This window comes from Polyodon spathula, chromosome 5 (genome assembly GCF_017654505.1).
Source record: "Polyodon spathula isolate WHYD16114869_AA chromosome 5, ASM1765450v1, whole genome shotgun sequence".
NCBI lineage: Eukaryota > Metazoa > Chordata > Actinopteri > Acipenseriformes > Polyodontidae > Polyodon > Polyodon spathula.
In genome coordinates, this window is record NC_054538.1 from 55,087,637 (window position 1) to 55,114,684 (window position 27,048).

General features: G+C 36.8%; 1 protein-coding gene across 1 annotated transcript in view; it reads right to left on the minus strand.

Moving 5' to 3' along the window:
• Positions 1–286: 286 nt before the first annotated feature.
• LOC121316060 (deubiquitinase DESI2-like) overlaps positions 287–27,048 on the minus strand; it is a 47,829-nt gene continuing 21,067 nt past the window's right edge. Inside the window, exons 3-5 of the mRNA XM_041250785.1 lie at positions 23,053–23,146; positions 9,242–9,383; positions 287–3,779 (exon numbers count right to left, since the gene is read on the minus strand). Of these exons, the coding sequence (XP_041106719.1) occupies positions 3,525–3,779; positions 9,242–9,383; positions 23,053–23,146 (491 nt within the window). The 3' untranslated portion in view covers positions 287–3,524. The remainder of the gene's footprint in view (positions 3,780–9,241; positions 9,384–23,052; positions 23,147–27,048) is intronic.

The following is a 27,048-nucleotide window of genomic DNA, read 5'->3' on the forward strand; positions in this document are numbered from 1 at the left end:
TAATGAAAGTAGCACTTTCAGAGTAATGTTCTCTTACTGCTGCAATAAAATAGTTTATTTGATCCTTTCAATTAACTATTACATCATAACACTTAATAAATGCAATCATGTGACCAGCGACCATGCACACACATACAATACTAACATATCTGTGAAGACTACTAGTCAGCACTCGGATATACTATACCAGATACACGTCAATCACTTTTTGCCATCCTTGTATTAAGAATAAAATCAATTCCCATTAAACATATGTACTATATTAATGCACTTACCTGTCAACACTTTTCTGATATAAAGCCCATCTCTTCAATGTTAAAATGTATTTGATTATCCGTCACAGCCCACTTTTTTTCTTTTTCGCATGCGCAAATCAGTTCACGCACATGGTTGTGTATCAGGACAGTGTGTCAGCTCCATGCTCCAGGGCTGTAGAGATACTCCGCTGGTTACACAGAGCTTCAGCGAGTTTTACCTGACGAAAATGCAGCAACAAATAAGCAAACGGGAAGAGCGATTCCAGAATGGCAATGTGAAACAGTCAATCATTAAACAGTATTAGATACTCCAACGTATTAAAAATGTTTATAATCTGTGATCTTGCTTTCATGCATTTTCATTTACAAGTGTCAAATTAGAGCCTTATTGAGCAGCACATGCAATTTTGAATACCGTTTCAAGTCTGGATAATGTGTGTTTTTTTTTTCTAAATCTTTTCATTAACTGCATTGACTTACGATATATGCAAATCTGTGCATGGGTAACATTTTGATTTAATTTTGCTATTGGGTCGTAACGTGGAATTTTACAAACTGCTACAAATTAATATGTACCAGATTTAAAAGAATGTACTCTACACTTTGAAACACAGTCCTTTCAGCTAACGGAGAAGGGTTGGAACAGGACAAAATGAAATAATCAGATCACTCGTTTAACCGTCTCTCAAGTCAAAATTGTATTGGGTCGGATATGTGAATGCTGATTGTAAAAAGCAAGGGCGTGGGAGTCAAAATCTTATCAAACTTGAATACAGCTGGTTAGCCACATTAAGTGTCAGACACCCACAGCAGCAATTGGTTGTTTCAGTTCCCACCATGTGAGCACTGTCTTGACAAGTTTGTTGGTAAAAGCCATTTCTTATATTGCTAAGTAAGTTAGTCTCTTTTTGAAATATCAGGTTTAAAAAAACCAGAAAAATATATTTAGTACCACAACTAAAACAAGGGTCCACTGCAGACCTCTGCTCAGTTTGAAATAAGCACCACTCCCACAATTGACAGAGATAGATGCAGGTTAGCAATGGTGGTACCAGACCATGTCCAGTCAAGGCTCATTAATGCCATCACTATGCTCATGCTGCGTCTTTTGTCACTGAGGTACTCTTTTTTTTAAATTTGAGGAGATACCTGCTGGGAGAAACAGGTTTTGAGAAGCTGCAGTCTCACAACCACTGCCTCCTCCTGATTCCTGACTTGTGTGGGTTCTCCAGGTTATCTGAGCTCAACAAGAATTCCCTCTGAAAGTTAGCTGCCATATCAAATCGCTTTTTGTTGAAACTCTGAATACAGTCTGGCCCACTCGTAGAAGTTCTACAGACAAGTTCATGGGAAATGTTTTCGCCATCAGTCATGTGTTGTCATGCCCAGTGCCTCCATATTAAAAAAACAGACATACTTAACTATACAAATCACCTTCCTGTTCAACTACCAGAGTGTTTTCAAATAAAGTCAGTAACATGCGCATTCCCTCCCCACTGGACAGTAAATAAAGAATCATGAAGAAAAAAAGCAAAAAAAAAAAAAACACAACACAACACCATGACCTATGCCCACAGTGTACACTTATATATCGAAGAATGACATTATCCACTAAAGTGAAAGAGGTATCTGGTAACCAGAACTCGGGAGGTATGCATAGTCTATTAAGAATCTGAATTCAAATATTAACACATTTCAGATCACATTGTGTAACCCACATTTGAACATTTCAGACTGTGAAAATGTCTATTGTCTAACATAAAAATAACTAAACAATAATAGCAAGACAATACAGAAAAAAATAAATAAAATAAAAAAATACTTGTGTACAATAACTGAACAGAGTACTAGGCCACAGCAGCTGTCAGGCCAAATTCTAGGTCTACTACTGCACCCCTTTTATGAGATTGTTCTCAACATACCTCAAGCACAAAGCTTGCTGGGATTTTATTATTGAATTAAACGGCTTAATTAGGTTGGAAAAATTGCTGCAGGTTCCAACATACCCACGCAGTGCTTTTGTTGAGCTGACAATGAAAACTCGTGTGAACACAAGAAACACGATTTCTATTCAGTATTAACATTGTTAATCCCCCTCCCCCAACTGCCAGTCAGGTCAAGACTGCATCCTGTTTGTGGCCAAACTATGCTATAGGGGCTCTAGCTAGGTAATCTGGAAGCAGAGATGGTATGGGGCTAAAAAACACAAATGCCCAAGCTGTTATCATCTAGCAAATAAGATAATGTATGAATACACTTGGTGAAAACAACAATATAAAGCTATTTCCCAAAGGCAGCCAAACAGCTAAAGCCTCTCTTTTGAACATATTTGCAGCAGCCTTGGGTTTTCTTCCCCCCACCACTAACTGCATATTGAGCTGTAGATTGGCATACAGAAAAAGAAATGATAAATTGGAAATAGGACGTTTACTTTAAATGTCAGTAAGATTAATAATACTGAAAATCACAGTCCCACATCATACTATCAGAAATTTTCCTGCATTTACATTAGGTGACATTCAAATGTGAAGAATATTGTATGAATTCTAGAACAGGCAAGTATGCCAGATAAAAAATGACATGAGTATTCAAAATGTTTAAGCATTGTATTGTCCATTAGACTGGTGCAACTGATGTAACTAAAAAAACACCTGGAATTTTTTTTTAAAAAGACTGAAACTTCCCAGAATTATTGCAAATGAAGCTTAAAAAGTTTTAAAATGATGGAGCAAAAAAGGAGGCTTAGGGACACTGCTGTGTTATTCACTTGCTTTTTGTTTTGGGAGGACCCAGTGGCAGGAGTTGATGGTCTGGACATTATTCTTCATTTAAAACCTATGTCTATATCCATCTCTGCTTTCACATTTTGTTTGGTATCACAACAAACATATTGCTTCATCCTAGACCCAGAAATTTGAGCAACAAGGGGAGGGAGGAGTGTCGCCAGCACAATAAAAAAAAAAAAAAAAAAAAAAAACACACAGTATACATAATCTCAACAGGCGATGAAACTCTGCCCCCGCCCAACTAAATAAAGACAGAACACTGATTATCAATGGACTACAAGTTTACAGTCCTGAGCAAGTAACTGGAACTAAAAAAAAAAAAAAAAACTGTTTTTGTTGTTTCCCTTTCTACTAAAAAGGAATGTATTTTCTCCCTTCCCATACAACCTGTACCCTCTAAAATGATATAGACCAACAAATTTAATTTTGAGTAAGAGTCAGTTATATTCTACATTTCAGTCACTGTTGCTATTCTCTGGGATTATCGCTTCGCATGGTGGCCCGGCCTGGGTATTGCATTAGTGGTGGTGGAAGAGGAGGAAGGTGAAGGTGATGAGGCAGAGGCGGCAGCGTCTTCTGCTTCTTCCAGCTCGCCCTGTAGCTCCTGGCTGACGCTGGACTGCAGTGCGGCCGGTGTGAGCCACTCCTTAGGAAGGCAGCTCTGAAGGAAAGGAATGCAGGAACTGAAGTAGGCCAGCCGGTTCACCCAGCGAGGGGTCTCTCTCCCACACAGAATCTGAAAATCCACAGCAATAAAAAGGTTTAGTTGGAAGTGTACTTGAATGTTAAATGCTTTAGACCAGTAAAGTTTTAGCAGCAGAAATAATGCAGTTTAAAAAAAGGATAAAACAAAGTGGAGACACTAGTCTCCACTCCCAAAATGGCCTGCAACAGGAACAGCGTTTTGTCACTGGCTTCTCAGATGCATGTGTGCATTTGCCCCCAACACACCTCCCTGCTGAGAGTCAGGACCAAACAGGTCTGTGCAACTGAGACAACAAAGATTCTTTGCGAAAACTTATTGCTGTAACCAAACTTAGGAAAGCAAGAGAGAGACAGAGAGAGAGACCTCCTGTTACAGACCATGCACGACACCACTGTGATCACAGTAAACTTATTTTTAGCTGCTTTTGTTTTAGTTTTATTTCGATTATTTTGTACACTTGTTGTGTATGCCCTCATGGTATATCATCGCTGATAGCATCACAAGGTTCTTCTGTTTTTTACAACATTTATAACTATCAAGAAACGAGTGGATATAAGCAGATTCTATTTCATGAACTATGACGTATTTTTTAGCAGAATATATAATATACTTACTTAAATAAATAAATAAATAGTGTGTTAAAAAAAAAGTTGGTATGGTTGCTGAAGTACTTTATAATGTTCCCAGATTGTTCTGGAAAAAAATGACACTATCTAAGATGCTACTGTAAAAAAAAAGATTTTTAGTGAATTTGTATAGGAAGAGAGTCAAAAGCCTGGTCCGGATGGAGAATCCCACTGAAAAACGTCTGGTCCTGAAAGGGTTAATACACAACTCAATAAACCAAATATTTTTTTTATCCCTGGGCCTGTAGAAATTGAACCAAAATCCAAACCTTATCATGCTTGTTAAATTAGGAAATTCATCAACTGAACATGGTGCATACTGCCATTTCAAACTGCAGTACAGCCTCATGGCCCACAAGAGGGTGAAGATTAATTGGTGGAGGAGTAGCACTGTCTGAAGGCCTGGTTCAACAACTTACTGAGAAATAGAGGCCAGGCTGACATTCGATTTCAACTGTCCACTTTCACGACATTATGCAGTTCTGAGTTGACATTTTCAGCATTTATTTTCCTTTCATTGTTTCAGTGAAGGACGGCCGCTCAATGTACCCAGAACAAAAATATAAACGCAACATGCAACAATTTCAAAGACTTTACGGAGTTACGGTTCATATAAGGAAATCAATCAATTGAAATAAATTAATTAGGCCCTAATCTATGGATTTCACATGACTGGGAATACGCATATGAATCTGTCAGTATCTGGTGTGACCACCATTTGCCTCATGCAGCGCGACACATCTCCTTCGCATAGAGTTGATCAGGCTGTTGATTGTGGCCTGTGGAATGTTGTCCCACTCCTCTTCAATGGCTGTGCGAAGTTGCTGGATATTGGCGGGAATTGGAACACACTGTCATACATGTCGATCCAGAGCATCCCAAATATGCTCAATGGGTGACATGTCTGGTGAGTATGCAGGCCATGGAAGAACTGGGTCATTTTCAGCTTCCAGGAATTGCGTACAGATCCTTGCGACATGGGGCTGTGCATTATCATGCCGAAACATGAGGTGATGGCGGCGGATGAATGGCACGACAATGGACCTCAGGATCTCGTCACGGTATCTCTGTGCATTCAAATTGCCATCGATAAAATGCAATTGTGCTTGTTGTCCGTAGCTTATGCCTGCCCATACCATAACCCCACCGCCAACATGGGGCACTCTGTGCACAATGTTGACATCAGCAAACCACTCGCTCACACAACGCCATATATGCTGTCCGCCACCTGCCCGGTACAGTTGAAACCGGGATTCATCCGTGACGAGCACACTTCTCCAGGGTGCCAGTGCACATCGAAAGTGAGCATTTGCCCACTGAAGTCAGTTATGACGTCGAACTGCAGTCAGGTCAAGACCCTGGTGAGGATGACAAGCACGCAGATAAGCTTCCCTGAGAATGCTTCGGTTGTGCACACCCACAGTTTCATCAGCTGTCCGAGTGGCTGGTCTCAGATGATCCCGCAGGTGAAGAAGCTGGATGTGGAAGTCCTGGGCTGGTGAAGTTACATATGGTCTGCGGTTGTGAGGCCAGTTGGACGTACTGCCAAATTTTCTAAAACGACATTGGAGGCGGCTTATGGTAGAGAAATGAACATTCAATTCTCTGGCAACAGCTCTGGTGGACATTCCTGTAGTCAGCATGCCAATTGTATGCTTCCTCAAAACTTGAGACATCTGTGGCATTGTGTTTTGTGACAGAACTGCACATTTTAGAGTGGCCTTTTATTGTCCCCACCAAGAGGTGCACCTGTGTAATGATCATGCTGTTTTATCAGCTTCTCGATATGCCTCACCTGTCAGGTGGATGGATTATCTTGGCTCACTAACAGGGATGTAAACAAATTTGTGCACAAAATGTGAGAGAAATAAGCTTTTTGTGCTTAATGAAAATTTCTGGGATCTTTTATTTCAGCTCATGAAACATAGGACCAACACTTTACATGTTGCATTTATATTTTTGTTCAGTATAATTTACTGTGGTTCAAATTCATGTCCAGTGAGTTCACACAAAGACTAGCTCAGTTTATCTGTACAGGGTTAGAAAGCTCCAAGTCTCCTACAATTTGGGAGGATGCTTAGAAAAAAGTTATAGGCATCATGTGCTCAACCAATTAGAGGTTCAAACAATAAACTAATGAAGTCACTAGTCAGAACTATTTGGTTAACAGGCTGATTTGATAAACCTGTACCCAGCTGGTTTATCTATGGTTATACCAGGTTTAGCAAACTGGCAATCTCGCACACCGCCAGTGAGCCCTAACCACTAAGCAGAGCCGAACATTCGGCATTCGTGGGTCTCTAGAGCTTTTAACCTCTCATCTCACCAAACTGAACAGAATCCATAACAGCAGTGCATCACAGAACCCCCAAAACAACTAGTAAATGATGCAATGCAGTCCTTTGTACTATATAATCCTTTCAAATCCAGTTGTGACATATTCTGGTATAGACTCACCAAATTAACCCCTTTGTTTCTTATAAAACATATACAAATTAGCTCATAATGCACCTATTCATATCAGTATGACATTTACATTTGTATTATTTTTTTATAAATGCAGATAATGTTAGGTTATTATCATAACCCTGGTTCTCTGAAATAGAAATGTAACCATTACCAAATGGGTATTTCTCTCCTAAAGACCCAGAACCTGAATAATATATCAAAGCTGCTCCTGTGACGCAGTCATGCAGCCCCCGAGGGCATACAAGGCCTCCACACACAGATCTTGTTATCATTTTTTCTTCTAGCCTGCTGCAACTATGGACGCAGCGACTGTGAAGATTAATGGTTACAATTCTCATTCAGGGAACCAGGGTTAGGATAATAACCTAACGTTCCATATCAAGTACGAAATGTAACCATTACCTAATGGGCATGAATACCAATGCCGTTGCAAGGCACTATTGCAGAATGACTGGAATGCTACAAGGCTAAGCCAAAGACTGCCTTGTGCGTTATCATTAGGAACCCCAGTAACAAGTAGCTAGTGCTAAAAAACTGAGGAAGAACTCACCTCTGTGTTTATCTTGTGAGGTTCAACCCTGAAGCTGCCCTCAACACTCTCGCTCCAAAGCCAGGGTTTTGTGGATCTATGACATTCAGTCTATAAAACCTGGTAAAAGTATGGGGAGTAACCCACACCATTGCATTGAAAATGTCCTTGACAGATGCATCCTGGAGTAAACTCCACAAAGTTTCCATGCCCTTGTTGGAATGGGAAGTGAGCTTTTCTGGAGGGGGCAAGTTGGCTCGCTCATAGGCAGTGCTGACTGTGTCTGTTATCCATTCAGATACCATCTGCTCAGACAGGCATTACCATGGGACTTCAACCCATAACAGACAAAAAACAGTTCAGACTGCTTCCAACTCTGTGTCTTGTCAACATAATATGCTAGTGCCCAAACAGGGCAAAGTGTATAGAGCTGTCACTCCCTGTCAGACTGGAAAGGAGGTGGAGAGAAAGCCTCCAATTCCACAGACTGGTTGACGTCGAATGCCGAGAAAAAATTGCCCTGCCAGGAAGTGAACTCCTGGGTTGACCAAATCAATTTTGACATGGCAAGCTGAGATAGCTGCAAGATAGACCATTAAATGTAAGTAGAGGGAGATTTTCACTTGTCAAACAGGTCCTGGAAAAATTGCTGTATAAAACTACCATGGGACAGGTCGTGCGGTCAAAACCTCGAGGCAGGCACCATGTCTGAAAGACGCCCCACTTGTATCCGTTCTGGGAATGTGTGGACACTGCTCTGCAGGGTGTCAAACACCCTATTTGGTAGACCCAGACGTCTTAAACGCAGCCGTTCAGGGACCAGACCCAGAGCTGTAAGCTTGATGGGTTGGGGTGCCACAATGTCCCCCACACCTGACTGAGCAGATTGTGCCATTTTGGCAAGCTCCATGGCTGGCCACTCAGTAGCTGTTAATGTTATTTAAATGTATTTTATTTGTGCAGTTGTTTTGGGTTGGTAGGGAAGGATTAATTGGCACCCCTGCCAAAGAAACACATGTAGAATGTGCCTGAGCTAGACTGAATGATTGACAAGCAAATCGAGCTCAGGCACAGCTGTATAAAAGGAGGCAGCAAACTCTTAGTCAGGAAAGTGATGGTGAGAAGTAATGTTGGTGAAGGTGAGGGTTTTGTGTGCTGTGGTGAAAATATATGAAGAAATATCATTGGGGTTTAGGGGAGTTTGTGTAGCCGTGTGTATGTGAAACTAACAGCTCTATCTAAAACTGTGCACGGTATTCTAAAAGTATATATTATTTTTGTTTAAACTGTTTGTTTGGCCTGTGTGTCTGTGTTTTGCCCATGTTATTTCTGTTTACTTTTGATTAAAACTCAAAATGGCCCTTCTGATTGAATCAACAGTTTTTATTTTATTTAAATAATTTTGCTCTCAGGTCTCAATATCACAGCACTCTGGGATTCTTAATTACCGGTAACTTAACTGGGAATGTTTTTTACAATTTGAGTAAAAAGCTTTGGGTAAAAATAAACTGGGTACTCTCATAATAGAGGAGGAAAGACCTTGCTTTAAAATACACCTGCAGCCTTAATTTGTTTAAATGTCTGATGAAAACACAATTGGACATTGTTTCAGCTAGTCAATACTGTTGTTTACAACTGCAAATGATGTTCTGAAATTGTCTTGTGGATGAAGTGATGGATGATCAATGTGAAATTAAACATCTGAATGAGCAGATACCTCCTGATTGCTACCCAGGTCACCCTTGTAAAGGAGCATCTAAGACACTTGTCCATTAAAGGTACTATATAAATAAAATTGGTATGGGATGGTACCTCCAATAGCAATCAGTGCTATACAGAAGGCACAAGCTGTGCTGAAACATTCTTACCTCAGACAGTGTTGACGAGAAGTGATTGCAGTTTTTGTGCATGAGGTGGTAGGCATTTCCCTTGTATTCCTTCCCGAGTTCTTCTACAATTCGTACAACATCCTCTTCTGTGAAGTCTGTGCTTCCCAGAACTATGGCTTCTCTGTAGATAGAAAGGTGCTGATCAGATACAGATTCTCAGTTCCTAAAAACAGTGCCACGTTCTTCTTGTTAAGAATCATCATGCAAGAACCAACCACAGTAAGGGTTGGAAATGGCTTCAATAGCCTCATCATGGGCAGCCATCATTTCTATACGTTCCGGATTGTTGTAAGTGTAAAAAGTTACAGGTACATTATTAAAACAGTTGTAGCAACACCTGGGGACATGTAATGCTATATTTTTGAAACCATGCTACTTACTCTTTAAAATGAACATTTGCTTTCAAGAAATTAAGAAGAACGAAAAACAAAACAAAAATAAAAATGTGCATGTGCCATTAACAAAACGCCCTGCAACCTTCAATAAAGAAAATAAATATCATGAAGGGCTGCAACTCAGCAAAAGGGTAAAAAACAAAAGCACAAGTGAAAAGGTTAACGTACCAAGTTCAAAAGTTTTCTTTATGAACACCAATAAAGCTTCTGAAAATGTGGCAAAAAGCTATGGTAGTAGCTATAACAAAGCCGGGTAAAGATTCATCTTTGGTGGTCAACTTTTGACCTATAGTGTGCCTCACTCTTGAGCTGTAGCTAAAAACTCCTGGAAAGGATGATCCTGTAAAGAATAAAGCCCTCAATTTAACACGTTTATGAGTAATGATCTGGCAGGTTTCCATCCAAACCGAAGCACCTGCACCTGCAAGTCTTGGCACTCACTACATACAGTATATAGAGAAAGACTATAATCTTGTTTTCACTTATATCATGCTCAACATCTTCCTAAACAGTCAAATGTTGGTACATGACCTGAAGCCAACTTACCTGGGAGTTTCCCTAGGTCACACACTTACCAACACCATCTAATTAAAGTAGCCCAGAAGACAAAAAGCACAAACTCCTAAATTGGTGGGGTCAACCTGGGAAGCAACTGTGCAAACTGTGCGTAATTCCAGAGCTGTATTAAACTATGAGGACAACTACAGTCGTTTATCACCAAACTCCTCAATAATGAGATCCTAGTCATTATTTTATTGCTATACATCTCAAAAGACTCTGCAAATGTGGAAGCAGCTACCTCCTTTGTTATGTGACCATGTTATCTCTGTGGTCCAGGGGCTATCTGTATCACCCCTTTTTTACTGCTTCATTCAGCTATCGGTCTCACTCAGTCATTGAAAGGTTTTCTCGGCTTTTTCTGGAGAAAAAACGACTAGAGACCTGTGCTTGACGTGATAGGACCGCAAAGGGTTAATTGTTCACCAAGATCCAGCAGATGCCACAGCTGCTGATTTTCAGGGATATTTGGGTTGCGCAACATCTTAAAAGTAAAAAACCTGCATGGACTATTCTGCACTTTTTCCATCCTGCCCACATGCTGGACTCCCAGGAGGTCTATCCACACTGAACACTGCAGATCCATCGACTAGCTCAATCTGTTTAACCACTCATCTTGTAACTGTAGCCTTATCTTCTTTGTCCAACCCACAGAGATGCAAATTGACACACACACACACACACAACTTGGTGTTTACCAAATGTGACTGACTGAGGCAGCAGCACCAGCTCCAGGGTCTAGTCAATGGGGTTCTCTCAGAGCATGTCGAGAATAGGCGCTCAACAGGACCACTATATTACTCGTAACAGAAAACATTAAAAGCACTGGTATTGCACATACTTCATGGCAATTCACACCATGGAAAAGATTTGACGGCTCTTTCAGTCAGCTGTCAAAGAAAAAAATGCTTTGTTAGAGAAGGATGCTTCTGGTTTATGTTACAAAATGCTTGGATAATGCCATGTGTTGCTAAGACACAGTAATGGATTGCAGTTTATTTATAGCTTTCTGTTTGAAGAGCTCTACTATAAATGCATTTACAATCCAATATTAAAAAACAGGATCCCAATTCAAATAACGTTTGAGCCAAATTAAAGTTGTTATAACCGTCCTACTTAAACTCATTCAGAACACAATGCCATTATTCATCACTTTAGTACGTAGGTTTCTGTGCAATTTAAAACAAAAAGTTTCATTATATAGAACAGGGGTTCCCAAACTTTATTTTTTGTTACCCGAGGCCCACCTGTTCAACTGCATTAGGCACTGCGCCCCACTATTAGCACTCTTTGGGAAATTAAAATTAAAAACATTTTAAACCTGTAACATTATAAATAAACCTAATTTAAACTGTACTTTATTCATTTGAATAAATATTGTGAAAGAAGGAAATCACACAGAATATGCACTGAGTGAAAATAATAATTTTGAAAAGCTTTAATTTTAGTAAATAAAATAAACAGCAAAAACCAAGAGAGATGTTTTTATCAAACCTTTAAAATTAGGTATCTTTGTATAATTGAAAATTTTACAAATGCAGTTATTTTTCTTGGTCAAACAAGAAAGTGCACATGTCTCTTATTATTTTGATTCATAAATACCTGAAGAGGAATCACTTTTGAATAAAACCAGTACAACGTGCATAAAAACCTAACTCTTAAATCCTAAATTCTGAACACTAACTAAAACGTCCAGTCATTACCTCTCACACTGAACTGTCATGCACAAAAAAATGAATGTGCAACAATACAGAAGGAAACTAGAGTATTGCATAAGTTACTTTTTCGCCACTATCCATCTGCAGCGAAATTTGAATCGGTCAAAACGTTGTTTTTATTATTATTTTCCAACAAAACCGATTCTAGCGTTATTTTAAGATGGCTGTGAACGAGCCAGTAATTAATAAAATAGCAGTGTTTCCAAACATTTTAACAAATCAATTACCGGTATGTTAGAAGATTTATTAGTTTGATTAATAAATTGATTTAGTTAATATTGAAACATACAAAGTACTCAATATTTTAAATGTTAATAGCTAATTAGTCACAAACGTATTCATCATGGCATCAATTGAATTGGGGGTGATGCTGGGACGCCAGAATCACTGTTGAGCCCTCTTGAGGTGTTGTGGACTAGTCGACGAAACACTGAGGATTGAAGACCCCAGAGAAGTACCCTACTTAGCTCAATCCAGACGGCTGTCATGCTGATGCACTGGGGAGACCGCACTGGGTTGATCCCCGGAGCCAGCATCGCCTGTGTTGTGTGTGCTGATGAGCTGGGGAGGCAAAATGAGCTGATCCCTGGAGAAAGCATTACACTTCAGCAATCAACACCAGACAGAAGAATATCTACATCATCAGATGGAAAGATACGCAAATGGATGGAGATGCAGATGGATCACATTAGTTTACTGTAAAGCTACGTCTTAGTTGGTGCTTATCTTGGCGAGAGCCGAGTTCAAATCAACATGAAGTTTAACATCTACTCTCATGTAATGGAAATCACTACTACCAGTGCAACACTTGTGGAGCAAAATAGGTTTTATGAGTGTCACTCGTCAAATATTTTGGTGGCAAATATTTATGGCTTTACAGTATTTTGTTTAAATGTAGCTCATATAGAATAAGTAAATAACTAAATAGCAAATAAATAACACAAAATGCTTTTGAAGTTCGTACCGCATGTTTATTTAATTTTTTAAAGTTTATTTTATGTTTTGTAATTCATTTTGTGTCACAGAATCGCTGTTCAGCAGTTTTTTCATTCAGCCATTTTTACTTTGAAGTTTACGAGTGGAGGGCGTTTTCTTTGTCATTCCGACTGAACTGACAGTGGATCAGTGAACAATCACTGATGACACAGACTACTGCCCGGTGGTGTAAAGATCAGGTCACAATTCCCAAGCACTGACTCATTTCATTCATATATGTTTATGTGTGAAAAAAAAAACCCGATTATATATATAATAAAAAATAATATATATTATATACTATAATATATATAATATATATATATATTATAATATATATATATATATATATATATATATATATATATATATATATATATATATATATATATATATATAGATATATATATCTATAATATATATATATATAGTATATATATATATATATATATATATATATTGGGGCTTGGGCGTTTATTTACAAAGTGCAGATATTACAATAAACTTTTTTTTTTTTGCTTTGGTATCATCTATTTGATGTGTTAACTTTCAATATGCATTCTTTTCAACTGTTTCCTGTGTTAATTTGAAATGATGGACAACCTTTTACTAAAAACAAAAGCATATAAAAGCTTTTTGTTTTCAGTTGATTCAGGAGTACATGGGTTGGATATGAGACTTTCAGTGACTCAGCAGTTTTCATCAAGGTTTCTGATCTTAATACAAATGCAAAAAATAGGTCACACTGGAGCAAGGTTCTCTCATGGTCTGCCATCCATTATTTTCCTTTCATTCCTCTTCGACAATGCTGTTTCCTTCTCTATCAGCATCTAATACACAGGAACAATGGCAGCTCAGTACACTTCGAAATCCTTGAAGACCAGCTCTTGTACGGTTTTGCAGAGCGGACGTCCCTATCTTCTACGCATCACAACAAACTTACAATGACACCAGAAGAGAACATTTGATGAGGAATCATTGCTATGCTTTTGGTCTGGCATAGCTGGTGTTGAAATATTTTACCGTCTGTGTTCAGTTGCAAAACATTATTCCAGATGAAAAACTGGATGCTCTGTTAATGGGCAAAACACATCTTTGCATCGCAAGGGTGTCTCATATTAGTGCTTGACAAGCCATGCGCCAGAATGTACAGTATAATTTCCCCTTTGGGGGTTCAGCAATGAAACTGAAGAGATCCTGCACCCTCGAGGCTTCCATCGCTTTAGTTGATGTTTATTTTTTTCATTATGATTGAGTTCTTACTGAGGTACAGTACATTTCTCTTAAACTCTGAATAACATAAGTGGCTAATTAATAAACAATAGTAAAGTAATACATAGATTGAACTGCTTAAATGTTCTTTTAAATCAACATTTTAGTGCCTGAACTCTGTCCAAACTCATATCTAGTGGCTGTCGGACTAAACAGCAGCTGCGCAGGTGCTAATCTCAAGCTTTGCATTTGGAAAGAAAAAATGTGCATCTGTTGATGTTGTAGAGCTAAAGGCCTTCTCACGGCTCTTCTCAAACCCATTAATAGTTCTTAGAACATCAATACCACTGCCATACACGCCACCCTTGACAAGCTCAGCCTTTGAGCTAGTACGAAGTTCTATTAAAACCAAACTGAGCACAACAAAACAGTCCACTTTTGATTTCAAAAGCCTTAGTAAAACAACTATTTTTAGGGCAATTACTCCAGGCATTGAACTGGTTCTGACAAACAACTAAAAATACTGGTAGTTTATAAACTTGCAGTTAGTAGACTGGGCTAAACATAACAAATTTCAGAAGAATTAGAAAGCTACAATTGTGAGATATAATGAGCTGTAAAAATTGAGTCTCCTTGCTATGGAAGAGCCTTGAACAGATTTCAGCACCTTTTCAAGAGGTGACAAGTAATACTGGCAAGCACCGCAGTTGGTCACTGGCAGCAACAACTGCCCTAAGAATGGCTAGTTTATCAATGCCTTGACACAACTCAAACTACTTGTTACTTAAACAACAATTTCAATTATCCAGTAAGGCCTCAAGCCTATGTTGCAAATCCCTGACTCATCTTTCAAACTTAAAAGCAATTCCCCCTTCCGAAAACGCCTGTTTGAACTCATTTTGTCTTAACGTTGCAGGAAAAGAGCTACAGTTCCCTCGTGGAGCATTTGCAGGAACCTATTCATGTGGCATGATTGAATTTACAAGACAACTGTGCTCAAGTGGGCAATTTCATTGGCAAATTTCAGCCTCCAGGGAAATAAAATTATTCTTCTCATATTTCAAATTATTGCATTGGGCTTGTGGTTTCCATGTGACTTCTGTCAAACAAATGAAAACATAATTCTTGCCACAAAGCTTCTACTTACATACAGCACAACAGTGCAATGGATCACAGCAACACTTGCTGGTTGGAAGTGCTATGCAATTCCACACTATTGTAAAAGATTTTTATTGTCCAATTTTGATAGTGACTTTAAATGAGGAAGCGGTTACATAAACTTTTTTATTTTATCTGTACTGATGTTCTCCCCAATTAATGTCCAATTACACTCCCTCACCATCGTTATTACCAAAAACAGCTCAGGAGAAGTGGAAGTCAATTAGTGCCCTCTGCTCAAGACCATGCATATTGCCTATTTACACCCACACTCTTGAGAGCAGGTATCAGTGAGTAACCAGATTCTGAAGACCAATAAGCAGGTGTCTTCACTTGAGCTCACCAAGCAATTGGCCATTAAGAGTCCACTGTAGCACGAGGAGGAGAAATTCAAGTTTTTTTTTTTTTTTTCATGACTCATCATACAGGACAGCCTGGAATAAACCTTTTATAACATTGAGCAGAGTTAAATTTTCCAAATCCATATGGCAAACAAGCTTTGTACATTTAACTATTTATAAAGCATAAATAACACAGCTCTTCCTGTACGGCTGGGACAATGCATCGAATCGTTGGAATAACCATCAATGGATAAAATAATAAAATCGATGATTTGGGGGGGGGAGGGGGGGGGGCAAAAACAAAAAACAAACACACACATTAATAGGACAGTTTTTTTTATTAGGACTGGCAAAATGTAAATCTACACTCTTATTCCTTGCCTTTCGTTAGGTTCCTTTAAATAATAATAACAAAAAAAACCTCCTGCCCACTACGCAGCACATACGTTTTCAGAGTAAGCGTGACAAACAAACAAACAAACAAAAAAGCTTTGCAGAAGAGACTAGAGATAGGCTGCATTTCAGGATCAGATTTTGCTAGTTAAATTGTCGATTTAATTTAATTTTAAATAGTTTTTTTTTTTTTTTTTACAAAATAAAAAAATGTAAAAGGTAAAATGTGCTATTTGTGGAGTTTTATTGAATTTCTGTGGCAATACCACCAACTTGTGGGATCATTTATCATTTTACAAAACACCACAGCGGGAACACAAGTAGAAAACTAAAAGGAAGCCACACCTTCAGTGACAGCTTATTTTGGAAAGAAAGTTGATCCAAAAAGCGTCAGAGCAAAAGAAATAACAGGCCTGACAGCAGATGTTGTCACTCATGATATCAGACCTGTTAGTATAATAGAGGGAGCTGCGTTTAAAAATCTGACTGTGAATCTTGCTCCGGGCTATGAAATGCCCATCGAATGACAATCTCCAAATTCATTACTCTGGACCACGAATGTGCAAAAGAAAAGCTCTGACAGGATTTAAGTCAGGAGTGTTATTCAATGTCCATCAACGCCGATGTATGGACAACCGTGGCACAAAAAGCATTTTAAACAGTCACCTGCCATTACATTAAGCAAAACTGAGAACGAGTCAAAAGTATTGCAATACGAAAATTACACGAGAGACACACAGCTGTGAATTTAGCAGAAGTGATCAATCGGATAAACACAGAGTTTAAAGTGTCTACAAAAGTAATAGCTTGTGTTCATGACAACGTGTGCAGAGCAATATCTTTGCTTTCTGCAAGCGAGCGTGCTGTGTTACTTTTTGGTAGCACGGCAAGTGTGAGCTGTGTAGGGCACAGTATAAATCTCTGCATTCAGAAAAGCTTGGAGGATGTACGACAAGTCCATACATTAGTGGCAGCAGCAAGGAGATTGGCTGCACATTTTAAAAAGAGTGAGATGGCAACAAGTCCTTTAAATAGGAAACAAACAGAAATGTTGAACACAGAAAAAGCACCACTCAAGTTAATACAGGATGCACAAACTAGGTGGAACAAAGTTTATTATATGTTTGAACACCTTCTTGAATTAAAATGGCCAGTTATTGATTAGGTGGAAAAATAACCAGACACACTTTCCCAATCTAGCAGCCTTGGTAAAGAGCATGTTAAGTATCCCTGCAACATCGCTGCTGAGTGAGTGTGTGTTCAGCAAAGCAGGGATGGTTGTAAACAAACTCCCTTTTTTGAAACCGGCGAATGTGGATGCCGCAATATTTGTGAATAAAAACAGAAGGTAAGCTCTGGAGAGAGCACAGACTTTGTTAATCTGGACTTGTAAAGAGTTATTCTTGTGTTCCTCTTTGGAGTTTTTTTTTTCTTTCTCCAATGCAGTTGCTGTAAAGGCATCTTAAGGTATGACAGTAATATTTGTAATGTTTTATTAACTTTTTGTGGGGAACCTTGTTGACAGTGTGACTAGACATAAATAATTAGAAAAAGTGTTGTTTTAAGTTCAAGTGGAGAAACATTTATTTTGTGATTCGATCTGATGAAAATACACCACCCACTCGATATGTCGGGTATCAGATGGCTCTGGCACATCCCTTTTGTGCTAGAAGTCATTAGATCCTTTAGCATGGACAGCCTTTTGCAAGGGTGTGCGGTTCTTTGATGGAGCCAGATTCAGTTAAAATGTGTTTGCCCACTGACGATGGGAATGAGAATGTAGTTTAAGTTTTTGCAGGTATCAGGCTTTTAAAAGGCTGTCACCCACACCTGTAAGCAGAAACTGACTCAAGACTGTCACAGCTACTGGAAGCGGGCTGATCTTTGGGAAACAAACTGAACATTTGTGGAACTGCAAAATACATTGTGATGACTGTAATGTGTTTTAGAAAATGTTTTTTAGCAGATCTGCACAGGCCTGTCGTGGCGTTCGCAGATCCAGCCCAAGCTGCTGGGAACGTGCTGAGTGCTGAGTTAATAGACATGAATTGGATGATTTAAATTAGCCTGTATTGACTGAAATAATATGATATACTCTGTCAGTAATCATAGTAATACTGCATGTACTCTGTTTCAAATAGACCTGTATACTTGGTAGAAAATATTAAGTAGCTGTTATGTACAGTCTGTGTAAAAGCATGCAGAGAAAGGGCGGGCTGACCAGCTTTTGGCAGACCCTTATCAGAAGTGGGCAACTCTTTCATTTTTCTGGAGAAAGCTGCTGAGCTGAGTAAAAAAGGAAAAACATACTTTGAAATAAATCTATACATGTTATGTTAAAGTGTAGGTGTTTAAGCTAGAAAAATAATTAAAATCTTGTAATGGAAAAACTAAAAAGACTTAAAAATGAGTGTACAGGGTAACCGGTTAAAACAGCAGACTCAGTTAGGTCTCTTATTTATAGAAAGGAGTGTGTTCGATTTAAAGTCTCTGATTTAAAAGCAAATATTCTACAGTGATGAAAACAGAATTGAATCAACCATTTAAAGTCTTAGAACTGCTGCCATATTTCTGGGAGCTAAACACATGTATAGTTTAAATGACTGGCAGTCATGTATCTTATTTGAAAAAAAGTATTAAGACTTGTTCTAAAAGGAGCCCCTCAGTTAGAAGTAAATATTTTATTTAGATTACAATAATACAGCTATTAGAATGTTGTATTTAAAAGCAGCAAGACAATAAAATAAAAACAGTACAAACTGTAACTCCAACAGTAAACTCACTAAAGGAATACAAACTAATGTTGTAACCTTGATTCTCACCTGCTTGTGGTACAGGCAGTGTTGAAAATGATCCTCTCTATAATGAGCAATCTCGTTACTATTAACGAAAGGAAATACCTTTCGGATAACAGAAGATAGGAGTTTATCTTACAAATAATCATTTTTTATATATAACAGAACTTAATTAGAACCTGGCAGGAAGAGAATGGAAAGCATAGGACATGTTAATATGTTAAGTTAGATATTGGTTTGAAATAATGAGTATTGGAAAATGCTTACAATAGTGTTTCATATTAATCAACCCTAAAATTGGTAAAAAGCAGAGGTTGTCTTAAAACCTGCTTTAACTGGATTTTGTATGAACAGACTTCAGTCACTATAACACTATATCATTCTAATATGTTAAAAAATTAGCCTGTATTTAGATATAAATAACTGGACCTTCTGTTCAGAACTTAAAATATTTATCAATGGAGTAAAATAATATTACCATTTCTAGGAGCAACTGTTACACTGAAATAACTTAATTAGAATACATCTTATAATGCCATTTAAAGTTAAACTGTTGAAAGAACATGGTAAAAGTTTATTATAACAGAAGCATGGCATTGACAATATTGGAAATATATTGTTAGGGCACATTTGAAATAATCAATTAAAATATTAGTTCAATTTCTCCTACTAAATAAAAAGTGTATTTTAGACATTACAGTATCAATTAAATCAAAGAATATAGATGTTTAGTTTATATAAAGATCTTACTGCAGTAATAAACAGAGGTAATTTGCAGAAAAAGCTGTAGAGTTTGAACGTGAAATAAATAATTTGGGGTCTGTGGTTTTTCTGTAGATGTTTGTCTCAGACACACATTATAATTCTGGAAGGGCATTAGACCTTCAAAAGATAAGGCTTGGTCTTTGGCAATTGGGGATTCGGTGTTGGCTCTTGAAAGAGGGATTTGCCAACCTTCAATGAAAACCAACGGAAGGTGCTTTAAGAAAGACAGGCGTATGTATCTCATTATATTACGAAAATAATAAGAGCTTAGTTATAAAAATTAGGACGTACACTTTTTTGTATTATCTGAAAAGATAACGGTCCAGGCATCTCTTGAATCGGCCAAAAAATGACTTAATGCTGTGAATTTGTAAAAGTGCTTACAGGGGAGTTTCATATTAATTAAAACACTAGCCTTGGCAAGTAAACAAGGTGTGTGAAAACCTGCTTGTGCAGGTGAATTTTCAGAAACCGAGAGAATGGTCAAGCTTATTCCAAGCATGGTACAAGTTAATATAAGGCATTTAATATGTTTCACTACAGCTTAAATTTAAATGGAAATAACTGAACTGACCACTGTATGCTTATTCAAAGGCTTGTGGTAAACCCTTAGTGTTTTCGTTCCATATTTTGTTAACTTATCTGTATATGAAAGTAAACCAAACTGAAAAGGTAATGAGATATGTTAGAAGGAATATAGTAGGCTCAGGTTAATATAAAATCACACAGAAAGTTGATGTTAAATATATAAAACAACATCTCTTTTTATACACATATAAACTTGTATAGTACTGCATTATATTGTAGCTGGGATCCTGTGAACTTTGTTTCACCTGACCTTTTGGAGAAAGGAGGAGTTAGGAAAGAGAAAAAAGAGAGCGATTAAATCATGTTTCAATATTTTTGGAAGGAAGTTATCTACACTTGGTTTTAAAAGGAGTTGACCAGATCCTTCTAGAAAATATCATGAACTCAAAGATGGGAACTGTCAAGGCAGATTGATGATCAGAAATAATCGGGACTCCTGATGTATTCAGTGGCGAGAAAATCCTATAAAAACCAAGGTAAAACCCCAGTCAAGTATCACGCATCACGCATCGATTGCAACCGACTACAGTTGGCCGACGGAAAGCTTCTGTCAAGGGATAAAAGTTCCTATAGGATCATGATCTATGAATCCTATACTGACACTTCCATATCTGGAATATAAATATATTAGAATTTTATGTTTTAAGAATTAATTCTTTTAAAGTTAAATGACAAAAAAAAATATATATATATATATATATATATATATATATATATATATATATATATATATATATATATATATATATAATAAAATGTTCTAGAATTTAGCGGTGGGCGTTTTTAGCTTTTTGCATTTTATAGCCCAAGAGCTATATTAACCACATTCGTATTACTATATTGAAGTACTAATGCTGTTAAACCTGTACAGCACTGGAACGCCCAGACTGCTTTTTACTTGGGATTTATGGTGGTCTGCGCAACCAATATTTAAAGCATTTAAAGCCCCCGAGTTACATTTTTCTATCTATGGGAGCACCAGTTTGCCGCAGAAATATATTGTCAGATAAAATGGCAGAATACCATGCCATACACAACAAAACGCAAAAAAATAAAATAAAATGAACATTCACTAGGCTTCTGGATGATAGGCTATCAATTAAAATTACAATGACATTTCTTTCTGTATGTTGATGTCAGTAAATAGGACCTGTCTTTCTACAACACGTTAACGCTCCTATTAGGTTTCGGGTCTATTTGACCCGGCTCTAGTTTACAATTAGTTTAAATGCTCTTTTTCTTTTCATTTTCTGTATAATATTTTATGACTTTTCCTAAGTTGGGGTCATGAACTTATACACAGAAAACAGAACCTTTGAGATGTTTTTTTTTTTTTTTGTATACAAGTAAGATGTTTCGGGTCACAGTGACCGGTGGCATTTATCTATGTAGATTTGTATGCAAGAATAAAACAAACTTCTTTAATTTGTTATTTTACTATTATTATATTTGTATTATTATCATCTCTGGAAGTGGCTGCACCTCTGGAGATATTTATAAAAAAAAAAAAAAAACTATATATATATATATATATATATATATATATATATATATATATATATATATATATATATATATATATATATATATATATATATATATACACACACAGTAAAATCTACAAGCCTAATTTTCTCTGTCAGCATTGCAACAACATCTCACTGGTAAAGACATTCCAAAATGAGGAGCTCCCAGGTTGGCAATCAAATAAGTTTTATGACAGCTCCTGTACTAAAAGAGAATAAAAGAGTAAAATCTTTGCAAATAAAAACATTTAATCAACTTAAGGCTGTTTAAATTAGTTTGAAATTGCATCAGGTCTATATGACCCATAACAACAATTCTGACTATAACATGAGGGTTAAACCCTAGGCTTGCTTTTTCCACACCTCTGCCTTAAAAAAAAAAAAGCAGAGATAAAATGCAGTGACGACAATTGTTTGCATAATTTCAATAAATTTTAATGTATAAGGTTTACCATAATATTTACAGTAAATGTGTTATTTTGCAGTGTTTTTTAAAAGTTAGCAAAATGACAATACGTAAATATAAAGTGTCAGATTCATAAATGCTAAATCACTGAAATGGATTATTTTTCATTACATAATGTCGGTTGCAAGTTTTGTTTTTTTTCAGTACGAACTGGATAAACTAGACGCGAATAATAACACACACATATATAACAGTTTAGAGCTTTTTGTAATTTGTATTTTATTATATTACATTACATATTCTTTCTAGAGCTGGCAGGCAAACTTTACTGGGCTCCTACTGTAGAGAAAAGCTCTCTAGAAATCTACCCAGAGTGCTTTTCGAGCAACAGAAGGAATGTAGTGAAAAGAACTATAAGGAAGGTAGTGAAAAATAATAAAAAACACATTTAATCAAAAGGGCAAAAGTTGGAATATAGACAATTTGTCCAACAGTAAAGAGTATAATCTGTACTCCAGATTGAAGCTTTTGTCCCGGGCGTCGGACGATATTAATTCCACACTGCATTTATTCAAGGCCAGTTACTGCATTATATTCAGAAAATTTAAAGCAAAAATGCAGGCCAAGACTAGGAGATATGTTTTACGATTTTAAAATAACAGGATCACTTTTAAAATGTAAACTTTGAACCTTGGAATTTAATACAACGTTCTTCGTGGTGCAGTTTGAGCAACCATCAACTCCGGAATGCAGCTCCTGACAGTGGCGTTTTTTTATCAGTCATACTACCTAACCACGTACACTGGACCTTTTAACGGATGATAGTTATTATATAATAATAATAATAATAATAATAATAATAATAATAATAAAAAAAAAAACTGTTATATATGGCAGGTGATATCAACCAAATCACAACATGTTAAAGTCACTACAGTAGCTCACACTTGAAATACTCACTTGAATTTGAATGCCTCTCCTAGCTCTGTTGCTTCTCCTGGCGTGATTTCAAAAATCCCTGGAAAAGGATAGGGGTGGCCACCATAGGCAAATTCTGGAGAGATAATACAAATATAAGTTTTGGAAAGTTTTTTTTTTTATTATATTTGTGTAGGCCTTGAATTTGGTAGTGTTTTTAGGAGTGCATAAAACACCACAAGGAAGCAGAGGAGTTCTTCATTTAAAAACTATGAAATTGATCAGCTGCATTAAAATAAAAACGAATCATGTAGAAACAGTTCTTTATTACAGGAGTCGGGTTGCATGTTCTTATATGCTACAGCATAGCGCTGACCTCATGATAGGCATTCTAGCAATGCAACATGCTGTAGGCTACAGTACAGCATGACTATAATAAATATTCATTGGGTTTAATCAAAGCTTGTAAAAATACAAACACTACAGTTGTTGTCACCATTTAATGAATAGTTTACCTGCACAGCATTACTATACGGACTCAAGAAAAAAACAAAACACACACACACATTTAAAAACAGTAAATTCAGCTCTTTGCAGGACATAATTCAGTTGCGCATACAAAACACTATGCGTTTGGGAATTCAATTTCACATATTACATGCTGTCATTTTGGTAGCCTCCAGTATTCCCCCCCCCCCCCCCCCCCCCCCCCCCCCCCCCCCCCCCCCCATATACACTGTTGTTCGGTTTGTTTTTTTTTAAATCGTTTTTATTATTATTTGGCAACATCGTTATTTTTGGTTATTAAAAATAAACACCACTCAAACACATCATTTTTCAGTTTCTACAATACAATGAATATACATTTCATTAATACATATACAAACGATAACTTACACCTGGCTTCCATAGTCACGCCAACTCGAGTGCACTCAAATGCTCCCGTGTTAGCCTGACTTTTCCAAAACTTGAGTTGAGGCGCAATGCAAGTTAGTTAAAAAAAAAAATAGCATTTCCAGGGTTTCCTGAATTTCTCGAGTTATTACGTGAGCTGGACAAGGCTCACTCATGTTATCACGAGAGTTGGCCAGATAGTAACCAGGAAACCAGATTACTTTATCATCGTTATTGACATTGAAACATCGTTATCATCAAACACAGCAGTGGATGCTTTTGCAGAAAATTCACTGCAGTCTTGTGATATTGGATGGTGTCCTAAATAATAGCGGAATGTTTTGTGATCGTTTCTGCTTTTGTTATTGTGGTCCTTGATTTTTCTGAATTCTGATTTTAATTTTTACATTTTTTCCCTACATTGGATCGCATTCCTACTCACACCCGTAGAAAGTAGAAATTTACTTATTTTGAAACACTTTTTGATTTTGAAAAGATCCTTGAAGCTGACTTTGAATGACCTGATCCCCCAAACAGCAATCAGTGATAATGTTTCTTCATGTTTCTACGCTGCATAATGTGCTGCAATGTTAAATGTTTTTTTTTTCTTTAAAAATTACAGGGATGCTATTTGTTTTTTCTAACCGTAATTTGCAACTGACACTGGCTTTCATAGAGATTGTTGCTAAAACCTGGGATTCCATGACTAGTGATGTATTTTCTGCTCCGCCCGAATTAATTCAGGCCAGCCTGCATAATGAAACTGTACCAAAGAACTTGGGTATGTGCCTGAATTGGAGGCCAACTTGAGTTTTACAAAAACAAGGAAACAAGGCAGCATTGGGAGGGGCGGCAATTGGGAGGGAGGGACGTGTACTTGAATTGGCTGGACTATGGAGACGAGGTATTACTGTGTTGTTGACGATGTCAACACTAGGATTCCGGCAATGTAGAACATTGGATGCATTCTGAATCCAAGAACTGTGAGAAGTAACAGATTTCATTTTATCTATCACATTGCAGTTCATGTGTCGTTTTCTGCCCACCTCATCGTATCATTATTGAGTACTATAGGAATTAATCTCTGCATGCAAGAAGTTATTTACATTTTTTCCTAAGATTAAAGATTCATGGTATTCCGATTAAGGTTTGATATTTAAGTAGCTATAATAACAACAATAAAAAGTCGTTGTACACAAGAAACTTTAATATGCATTAGTAGGATCATAACTGTACAGCAGTTTTATATTTACAATATTTTCAGTTCATCATTGAATAATAACTGGCGTCACCATGTTGCTGGTTTGTTTGGGGTTGTGGTCGTTTAAACCAGTTGCTGAGCAAATTATGCACTGACACAATAACACATATTACGAGTGCACAAAATTGATGATTGGTCAGTTGCAATGTCTTTTCTTTAAGTAAAACGACTACGGAATGATTTACATTACCTGTATTTAAAATATGTTTAATGGATTTAAATTTTTTTTTAACCAAATCTTCTAAATTGGTCTTCGGGGATGTTTTTTTGGTTAGCCATTAAAACCGAGAACTTAAAGCCCAACATATACAGTATGACTTCCATATTCCACACCCCGATTACATAGCAAGATCTGTGCCACTGCCATATTAAGACTATATAAAACTGTTGTGCTTTCAATTATTATTGGACTTCAGTGCATTATTAAGTTCAACAGTTTTTATTTCTCCACCTTTCATGCATATTTTATTAGCACATACAAAATTAACAGGACTGTATAATCCTTTGGTATAAAGTAGAGAATCATAGTTAGAAGTGTACAAGTACTGTACCGGTAGTATAAATACATATGCCCATTATTATAATAAGGATGCTGCAGATCATTTGAGACTCTTCTGGGCTGATCATTTCCTGTACTCTTAAAAAAGGGCGAGGGTGTTGTGTGGTATTAATACTTGTAATATTGCTATATTGATTTTAGTACAATAACTATAACTCCTCCTGTTTGAACAAGCGTGAACAATCAATGGACGTAAGAGGACTCCAATCCATGTTAGTGGTCACATTTGATATTTTCCAAGGCAATTTCCTCAAGCTTTTTGAGGTAATGAGAACAAATCTCATTAAAAAGGAATACTGTACAGTGGCCTTGTTTACAGCAACCCTTCTGAAAAGAATGTGTCAAGCTTCCTTAGTTACTGTGGGTTACTCTGGAGTAGCCACGCTCTGATGGGCCTACAGTATTATGCTTTTCAAAAATTTAAGGCTGAGACAATGCCTCTTTTTTACCTTGATGTGTGAAGGGAAAATAATACAAATTTAAAAAGATAATTATACACGTTTATTGAATTGCCATAGTGCATAGAAATTATAGGATTAATTTTTAAATGGTGTATGATGAAACATGAAATGAATGCATTGTCTTGAATTAAAATAATAAATTAGCTAAATAAATGAAAAGGATATATTAAAATTAACTTAATATTGGTATTTTAATTTACTTACATTAACTGGTACAGTTAAGTATTTTCTTTTGAGATACTAGCATTGATTTCAATATTAATATGTGTTCAACTTGATTTTCCCTAGATAATCAATATTAAGTTTCTAAAAGAGACGATGTATTAATGCATCAAAGTCACCAAAACTAACTGAAGTAATACATTTAGAGCTACTGATAATATATAACATAAGGGTGACTAAATTATTGAAAACTATTACATCAATTAAATGACATTAGATTATGCATAACTCCTCTAAATGTTTTTTTATTTATTTTTGTCTTGATTCCCGGTTTACCACCATAATGTTCGTGTGCTTTTTACAAAAAATTGACTGATTAATAATTTGTTTAGGTTCCAAGTAAGTGGATGCCTTTATTGTTATTTAAACCTTATAATATATATATATATATATATATATATATATATATATATATATATATATATATCCCTTGGTATTCATTTCTTAGATTTGTTTTTTGTTAAGAAACAGTCTAGCATGTCTTAAGGATTGCAGTGTATCTAGATCACACTCCCTTCCTCAACAATGCTGGATACATTAGGAATTTTATAAGAAATCTCCCTCCTAGCGAACAAGAAAGTAAAAAAAAAAAAAAAAAAAAGTCCCTTGTTTATTTACCTATGAAACATGAATATTGGAAA